Below are 9,599 nucleotides of genomic sequence, written 5' to 3' on the forward strand. Positions count from 1 at the left end.
TATCTCTCTGGTGAGTGCACATGTTTTCTGACAAATAAAACAACAACAACAGGGACCAGCAGTTGGCGTAATGGCTATGCTGCTGGACTACCATGTAGTTGACCACAGTTTATGTCTCGGACCTGGTGGATTAAACTCATGCTGGACGTGTGTGCATGCATACTCAAGATCCCAAGAGGAGAATGGAGGAGAAAGGATTGTGGTGTGGCAACCCCCACGAGTGACGATTTCTCACTTTCTATTTCTCTGTCTTTCTGGCTAGCACACATGCCCTATAGCAAAAACCTCTCAAAAACAAAACAAAACAAAACAACAACAACAGCATGAGAAAGCAAGGCTTCTTCTATAGAAAATAATTGGAGAAATGACAAGTCAGGAGAGAGGTGGGAATGGGGCAAAATCTTTAGGGCAGATCCCTGCGGATGGTATAAAAATGAGCCTTGGAGGATCATTGTGGTTTGGAGCAAAAATTCTTACAGGATAAGTAAAGCAGGTATAGAAACCCTTTGACTGGTTAGAATCCAGGGCCTAAATAATGCTAAAACATCAGTAGGTGCTTGGTCACTGCTGGGTGGATGAATAGATGAGTGGATGGATGAATGAGTGGATGGATGAGCAGTTGGGTGGACAAGAGGATAGGTGGATGAACCCCAAATAGGTGGGTAAGCAGCTTGCCATAATTCCAGTTCCCAGAGCAATGGGAGTCAGACCTCGCCTGAAAATTTCCCCCAGTCCCTCTGACTCCCACTGATATCCCGTTTCTTAGTCACTGTCTTGCTTGCTGTCTTGCAGGGTCTTACAGTGCTAGCCAGGGTGTCAACTGCATCCGTGAAGATGTGGCTGCCTACATCACCAGGAGAGATGGCGGTGTACCTGCAGACCCAGACAACATTTATCTGACCACTGGGGCGAGTGATGGCATTTCTGTACGTGCAAGGGTTGCTTGTTGTTATCCAGCTTTTACCCACATGAAGAATAGCCTCCTGTGTTAGGGCCAAGTATTTGAACTGTCTAGTAGAGAGATAGGCCTCAGGGTGGGGGTTGGCCACCCTCTGGTCCCTTGCCCTGATAGTCTGCAGTCTTTGCCTCTTAGTCATCATAGGCCTGGTTACTGCTGCAACCTCATTTTCCCTCCAGCATGCATACCAGCAGATCCAGCTGGAGAGACATAGGGCATTCGAGAGTGTCCAGTGGTCATTCTGTCACTCGGCATCTCCTGGTATTCTTCCTCCACCAGGCGTGGTGCCAGGTTTGGGGAGACTGTAGGCTACCACACATCATTTGGCCTCTGTCTACCCTGGAGTGCTGGAGCAGACCAGCATTAGTATCACACAAAAGAATGGCAACATCACAACCTTTCAGCGTCTCTCTGCAGTGAAGACAAGGACAGAGTGCTAGAGAATGGGGTAGCAGGTACTCCAACCTGGTCAGGTGGGGGCAGGGAGGGCTTCTCCGAGGAAGAGTGAGCCTACAGAAAGCCCAAGGATCCTTAGGAGGAGACTAGGGCAGGCAAGAGAGTGTTTTCTGAGCTAAAGGTCATGTGCAGAGACCTTGAGCTGGAAGAGGGCCTCATGTGGGTAGGTACAGAGTCAGGGTAGACGAGCACACAGTGAGATACAGACCTGGGAGGCAGATGCTGTGGCAGAGTGCTGCAGGGCCCTGGAGGCCACGCTGAGGATTTGGGTCATTGTCCTAAGTGGAGTAGGGAGCTAGTGAAGGGTTTCAAACAAGGGGGACATAATTGGATTTATGTTCTTAAGGTTAAAGCTGGGCTGAGGGGGGGTATAGTAGATGGTAGAGAGAATTTAGGAGGTGAGAGAAGAGGTGGCTCAGGCTGGGGTCAGCCATGTATGGGGCAGGGTTGGGGGACTGGCATCAGTGTTTCCTTGGCCACAGAAATCTGAAATGCTGGGCTCTGGTGAACCTGTGCCCTTCATTCTCTTTGGCCATGCTCCTCTCAGGTGCTGGGTAACACCAACTCATTTCTTCTCTCTATTCAGGGAGACCCCTTCTTTAATAGGGCTGTCTATTTATTTATTTATTCATATATTTGTTTTGATTTGATCAGAGAGGGACAGAGCAAGAGAGAGAGAGAAAGTGAGAAAGCAAGCCACCAGGTCTGGGACTCGAACCTCAGTCAGCCATGTGGGAGTCCAGTGCTCTTAACCACCATGCCACCTTTTGGCCCCATAATGGGAGTATCTTTGTCTCCTGACCTCCACAGCTCTTGTTTTTGATGTTTGAGAACTTTATTTCTTTCCTGAAGCCTTTGAAATACATTAAACTCTTATTTAGTGGCCTCCCTACTTTGAGTCAGTTCTTGTGACATTTAGGATTCCAGTGTTGGGCTCCAGCCCCCAACCCTGGTTTCTTTCATTGTCTTCTGCTGTTGAGGTCCCTCTTGATTCCAAGGGAAGCCCTGTATGGGCAGAGGCCCTGAAGGAGACAGGGAGGTATCTGCAAGTTTCAGTGAAAAGTCACTGCACTCTTTAATCTGGTGACATTCTTGCAGCAAGGGCTGAGCCAGAAATAGGACCTAGGCCTGTGTGTAAAGTGGACTCACCCTGCAGAGGCTTTTGGCTTGTTAATACTCTTAATTATTGCCACCTCTGCCAGGACCCCATAGGATTCCTTCCCTTGACCTGATTTCTCAGGAATCCTACAGACCTGCCTTTCTTCTGAGCTTTAAAAACGGGTCAGACCGCCACCTGGTGGCAGCAGATGGGTGTTTTATCCTGTTTCCACAATCCTCTGTTCAGGGGTCTTTCCAACCTTGGACACTGATACATAAGGATAAGACAGATTCCCTGGATCTCACCCAGATATATCAAATCAGTACTTCAGAGATGGGGACAGATTAATTCTTATACACGACTGGTTTAGGTTCTGCTGTTTTAGGAGTCTTGAAAATTCTAAGTATTGGGACTAGCAGATGGTATAATGGTTACAGCATTGGACTCCCATGTAGTCGACTGCAGTTTGAGTCCTGCACCTGGCGACTTAAAACTCATGCCAGGTGTGCATGCATATGTGCCCAAAATCCCAAAAGGAGAATGAAAGAGAAGGGATCGCAGCGTGGCCATCCCCTTTCGGGGATGATTTCTTGCTTTCTCTCACTGTGTCTCTCCAGCAAGTGCACATGCCATATAGCAAAAAATCTCCCTTAAAACACACACACACACACACACACACACAAGTGTTGAGTCTTACCTGTTATATGCTGTGCTAAGTACTTTAAACATTTTGCTTACTCCTTACAATGGCCCTCATTTTACAACTAAGGAAACTGAGTCTCGGGGAAGTAAATGTGCAAGGGTTATGCTGGAAGCAGGCAGTGGGGTCAGTAGTGAAAGACTGGATTGGGGCCCCCTGGCCTGTCTGCTCTCTGCTCCTGAGGGGTGGCGTAGTGACGGCCTGCTAGACATGACTTCTTGGTTGCAGACAATCCTGAAGATTCTCGTCTCCGGGGGTGGCAAGTCGCGGACGGGTGTGATGATCCCCATTCCACAGTATCCCCTCTACTCAGCGGTCATCTCTGAGCTTGACGCCATCCAGGTGAACTACTACCTGGATGAGGACAACTGCTGGGCCCTGAATGTGAACGAGCTCCGGCGGGCAGTGCAAGAGGCCAAAGACCACTGTGACCCCAAGGTGCTCTGCATCATCAACCCTGGGAACCCCACAGGTCTGCACTTCACTTTCTCTCATTTCTTGGGGGCTTGGAGTGACTGGTGTACTAGATATCTAGACATGAAAGAGTTAAGTTGTGATGTGATGTCCTCTCTGCTCCAGTTTCCCAATCCAGTTCCTGCTTTGCTAACATAAAGTCATAAAGTATATGCCACAGGCCACACCAGGAGGTGACCAAATGTAATCATTTTCTTGGGCAAGGATGTATTAAGACTAGCTTTTTTTTTTTTTTCCCCCTGTTCTTGCATTAGCAAAGACTCACCCACTTAAGATTATTGACACACACACTGTCACCATTAATCGTAGCCCTCATTTTACCTTAACTCCTGCTTGTTTTTCTGAACCGGTTTTCAGAATGCTGGTATGTGTGTTTTTGTTTTTCTTTCATCACAGCATTGCTATGTACCTTGAGGCCTGAGAAGGAAATGCCATAATAAAAATAAAAGCAAGCTCACTCCCTAAAAAAGTTTATTTGCAGAAGTTGCAAAGTACCCCTGATTTTGCGTATTTTTCTTTCCCAAAAGTGCATAGGCCTGCCTGTTTTGATCTTTCTGGGCCACTAGCTTTATATGCTCCCAATGCTGTTTGGATGCAGAGAACAAGGCCTCCTCTCTCCTCCTTTGTTGAAATAAATTGGGTCAGGGCCAGGATGCGTTGGAGTTGATTGTGGAATCTGTTTCTCGGGAACATAAAATGATGCTTCAATCAGCTGAAAGCAGCACTTGAATTCCTGAACACAGAAAATGGGTGCAGCTGGCGGAAACTGGTGTATTTACCCCAGCTCCTTACGGGAAGGGAAGAACAGTCTAACTGGGATGCAGTAGGAAAATGACATAGAGCCGTGTTCTCTTTCCTGGTTACATATTAGAATCACAAAGGGAGCTTTGAAAAATTTCAGAGGTCAGGTCACACCCCAGAATCTCCGAGGACGGAGCCCAAGCATCATTAGTCTGTGCAGCCAAGGATGAGAACAGTGGTTCTCAAACTTTAGCTTGTTAAAGTACAAAATACTGGGCCCCACTCCCAGATATTTTGCTGTAATTAGGTGGGAGTAGGGCTTGAGAATATGCATGTCTAACAGGCTCCTAGATGATACTGAATGCTGGTTCCAGGACCATTCTTGGGACAGTAAATTTCACAGCATCTCAGGAAAGACTGTATACCTAGTCTGCATTGGAGAATTAGTAACTTCTTGGCTAAATGTTTACCTTCATCTTTTACATGGCCGTCGGGGAAGCCATAAGTGCACCAGAGACTTCCCTGTTTTAAAGAAAGGTGACATCTGAGTGTCTACAAACATCATTTATATAAAGACTAGCTTTCTGAGTGGGCAGAATCTGATTTTGTTCTCTAGGGTCTTAATGTGTGAAAATCAATCAGCTGTTAGTTGAGGAATGATGGATGGCCATCGATGACCTGCATCATGTCATAGGGTGGGTGCCACCACGCCCCGACCTGTGTCATGTCTAAGCCACACACTGTGAGTAACTGTGGCTAAAGGGGTCTTAATAGACTTAGATATTAAGCCAGAGTTCTTTTGGTTTTACAACAGAAACTCAACTCAAGATCGAAGGGATTGAACTGTAGAACTACCAAATCCAGGGCTAAAGAAGTACCCCTGAATCAGTGTCCTTGTCAAAAGCACCTCAGTCCATTTCTCAGCTCTGCTCTGAGCTGATTCCTTCTCAGGAAGGACGTGTCCTTAGAGTGGCCTTTAGCAGCTCCAGCCATTGCCCATCAGCTGAGCAACCCTGGAGGAAAACCTAGGCCGTAGTTTCACCAGAAGTCCCAGGCCAAGTTGGGACACCTTCCCATCAACCAGTCAGATCACTGAGACTCTGTCCCATGCCCCCCACTGGAGTTCCCCATAGGGCAGTCAGGATCTGTGATGGAAAGAGGAGAAGGATGCCCAGCAGGCCCAAACAACACGTGTTCCCATCAGTTTTGAGAAACATCTTTGGCCTAGCCTTGGGTGAGAGTCACATGGAGACCCCTTTCCAGACCTTTCCAAGCCAGGTCTCATGTCTTCCCCAGCTGGGCACAGCTGTGCCCTGGCCCTTCTAAAACCATGTATGGCTTTCTGTTCTCCTGTGCCCCTATTCATGCATTTTTCCCTTCATGGGCTCAGCAGGTGTGCTCTGAGTGACTGCTGTGTCCCAGGCCCTGGAGGGAAATAAGCTCTGTCCTTATTCTCCAGTTCGTGTGGTATACATCAGTGTCTGTTTATACTGGGGCCAAATACATCAGTGTTTGGTCCATGGGGTCAAAGATTTTTGAGGCTCTGATCCTTGCTCCACTTCTCTGTGTGTTCTTAGCATTTAGTGAACATGGTTTTACGTTTTCTGGTGCTCAGATCTATGCCTGCATTCTAACAGGATACAGTTTGATCTCTGACATCAGAGGGCAAGACTAGGAGGATCTGTAGGCAGGTCTGCCCCCTAGGTAACCAGACCCTCTCTGTGAGAACAGCTGCTTGTTCCTGTGGAAACCAGGGCCGGCTGCCCTTTTCCCCACCCCTCAGGATCCTAGAACTTTCAGCTTGCTTCATATAAAGCCCAGCTGGTACTTACTTGGCAGGAGAAAAGTTCATCCCTTGTTCAAGGTGGAATATTCTAACGGAATCATACCTTCCTCTTTACAAGATACATTTATATCTATTTTTGTCAGACACTTTTATATTCTGATGTAGACAAGAATATAGATATCTTTATTTTTAACCAAAAGGTAACATATTCTACATACTGCATTGCACCTAGATATGTATGTATGTGTAATGCAGATAATAAAGAAACATGGCCTTTAAAAAAAAAGGATATCAACAAGCCTGATAGCAGCGGTGCTTTCCCAGAGGATCTTGTGAGCTTGTCAGCCATTCTCAGTACAACAGTCAAAGTAGGTCTCAGGAAATGGGGAAAGGACCCATTTCCATGTTATTGCATTTGTTCCTTTCCCTGCTTGTAGCCATGGTATTTCCTGTGGGTTACTATCTTGTTGTTTGGCTCATTTCTTTAGAATAGGTGGTGAGTGTTTTCCCATTAGTGTCGAGTCAAGTCCTGAAGGGGGAGCCTGAGCCAAAGAAAACTGTGTTTGCTCATCGCCATTGTCCTTAGCGATGCCCAGCTCCCTGGTAGCAGCTGGCAGGAGACACCAAAGCAGGTGCCCAAGCTCATTCATGTTGCATTTTTTTTCTGCAAACATTTCTTGAGCACCTGCTGGGTGCTGGCTTTGAGGAGACCTTGCTCCTGACTCATGGAGCCTGTGCGTGCCTCCCTGGGAAGAAGGTGTGATCATTCTCTCCCAGTTACTGCATCAGCCAGCACACTGCTCTCCATTGTTCGCTGCTGGTGCACAGTAAGGGAGGGAACTGAGCTGGTAGATTTAACTCCTGCTCTTTATGACAGTTCCATACAGCACAGACAGACAAACATACTACACACACATACACAGATCTTGTAAGAATAACAAGAACATGGAGTGTGCAATACTGCTCACATACCTGGCTAATGTGAGTCAGACAGACGGGTGTCCCTGGAGGTCAACTATCCCGTTTATGTACAAGTAACTAGGGAGGGTGGTCTCTTGGGGTGTTGAGAGAACACAGGACACCCAAGTGATTCCCACTTGGAATGCTAACCTGGGGACAATTTCAACAGCATTGCAACCTACATTTTGGTTTTCTTGGGGATTTTATAGGCCAGGTACAAAGCAGAAAGTGCATAGAAGATGTGATTCACTTTGCTTGGGAAGAGAAGCTCTTTCTCCTGGCTGATGAGGTAAGAGCAGTCCCAGATCCTCCCTCAGAGAGGGGTGGGGTGAGCTTTCTCTTTTGGAGGAGGGATGCAGGCACTATTGTTCTGCAGCCAGAAAGAACTTTCTAGAGTGTTGGAAGCATGATTCTTAACTTACCAAGGGTCAGGATGTTCAATGTACAACCTTTGAGACTGTAACTGAAATTATTCCTGTATTGCTTTGGACTCTTAGGTTCAGAAGTGTAACCTAAAGCTGGAATTTAACTCGAAACTTTATTGAAAGAGGGAGAAAAACACAATGGTGGGGTTGCAGGTGTACAACTGGAGCCAGACCAACATCAAAGCAGCATATTTTCCAGATTTCCCCTTCTTCTTCCTTCTTCCTTGGCCTCATACATGGGCCAGTTATCTTCCCAGCCTAGAAAGGGCTTTTTGTCCTGGTGGTTCCAGCGAAAGCCTCAGAATTGAGTCTTATTGGTTCAGCTTAGGTCACACATCCATTACTGAGCCAATCACTGTGGCCTAGGGGTTGTAATATACAAATTGGCCAGGTACAGAGCAAGAAGTGGAATCTCTGCCTTGTCTTCCCAAACTTCCAGATGGAGAGAACAGGGGAGGGTTATTTCCTGAGGACAAATCAAGATGCCTTCCCTGAGAAGACAGAGTGGGTGTCTGGTAGAAGAAACAACTAGTGCCCACTTACACAGCTGCAGCTCTGTGACTCCTAGTGCCTCCATATCTACCATCTCATTTAATTCTCAAAACAATCCACAGGGATGAGATCTTAACCCCATAACCATTGTTCTTAATCCCCATTTCTGGAGCTGCGGTCTGCCCGTTCTTTTCCTCACTTTGTGAGAAAGAAATTGAGGCTCTATCAACTCCTGTTTTCTTTCTTTTTTCTAAGAGAGAGATTTTTGTGATAGGGTCATGTGCGCTTGCCAGAGAGACAGAAAGTAAGAAATTACCCCCCCAGGGGGATGGCCACACTGCAATTCCTTTTCCTCCATTTTCCTTTGGGATTTTGGGCACACATGCACATGTGCATAGTATGCGTTTGAAAGCACTAGGTCCAGGACTCAAACTTTGGTCTATTATGTGGGAGTCCAGTGACGTAATCATTATGCCATCTGCTGGTCCTGCATATCCTATTTTCATTTCATCTTCATTTTTTTAATAAGAATTATTTATTTAGTTATTTTTTATTTGTTATTATTATTATTTTTAAAATTTTGACCAGAAAGAGACAGAGAGAAAGGTAAAGTGAGAAAGCAAGCCACCAGGTCCGGGACTCAAACTGTGGTCAACCATGTGGGAGTCCAGCACCTTAACCACCACACCACGTGCTAGCCCCTCATCTTCATTTCTATGCGGGTTGTGGTTAGATGTAGCTTGTATCATATTACCTTCATTTATTTACTCCTAACCTCCTCACCCATCCCCACGCACATACTTGCAAAATACCTACCAAATTGTTGCCATGATTAATGGTAGATGGGCTTAGAATCTTCATTTTTAAGGGAGAGAAGGGCCAATAGAAAGATCCATAGTTTTCTTCATGACCTGAGACACCAAGAGAGGCCTGGGTTCAATTCCCAGTCCAACCTAAAGGCTGAATGCAGTGGTACATGCCTATAATTCTAGTGACTCGGGAAGGCTGAGGCAAGAGGACCACAAGTTAAAAGCTAGCCTGGGCAACATAGCAGACCCTGTCTAAGAAAGACCAGGGTGCGTGCCTGTGGGCCCAGCTAAGAGGGTGATGCAAGAGGAGTAAGACCCTATCTTTAAAAGGAAAAAAAATGGACAGAATCGGGTACGTGCCTGCCGTGAATGCTAGGCTCTGTAGGGCAGGGGAAGAACAAAAGGTGTGGGGTACTGCTCTAGCAGTGAAGAGTAGACAGAAAAAAAAAAATATTAGGTCATGGGAACCAGCAGTTAGCGTAATGGCTATGTCGCTGGACTCCCACATAGTCAACTGCGGTTCGCGTCCCGGACCCGGTGGCTTAAAACTCACGCCAGGCGCGTGTGCGTGCGTGCCCAAGATCCCGAGAGGAGAATGGAGGAGAAGGGATTGCGGCGTGACCAACCCCTCTGGGGGGTGATTTCTCGCTTTCTGTCTCTATGTCTCTCTCTGTCTGGCGAGCGCACGCGCCCTATAGC

The 9,599-nt window shown here is 46.8% G+C and overlaps 1 protein-coding gene across 1 annotated transcript in view; it reads left to right on the forward strand.

Annotated features, from left to right (window-relative positions):
• Window positions 1–9,599, forward strand: part of GPT2 (glutamic--pyruvic transaminase 2) — a 46,877-nt gene that overhangs the window by 14,990 nt on the left and 22,288 nt on the right. The window contains exons 4-6 of the mRNA XM_006170464.2: window positions 793–926; window positions 3,442–3,685; window positions 7,384–7,463. Coding sequence (XP_006170526.1) covers window positions 793–926; window positions 3,442–3,685; window positions 7,384–7,463 — 458 coding nt within the window. The remainder of the gene's footprint in view (window positions 1–792; window positions 927–3,441; window positions 3,686–7,383; window positions 7,464–9,599) is intronic.

Source organism: Tupaia chinensis, unplaced genomic scaffold, assembly GCF_000334495.1.
Source record: "Tupaia chinensis unplaced genomic scaffold, TupChi_1.0 Scaffold148557_1, whole genome shotgun sequence".
Taxonomy (NCBI): Eukaryota; Metazoa; Chordata; class Mammalia; order Scandentia; family Tupaiidae; genus Tupaia; species Tupaia belangeri.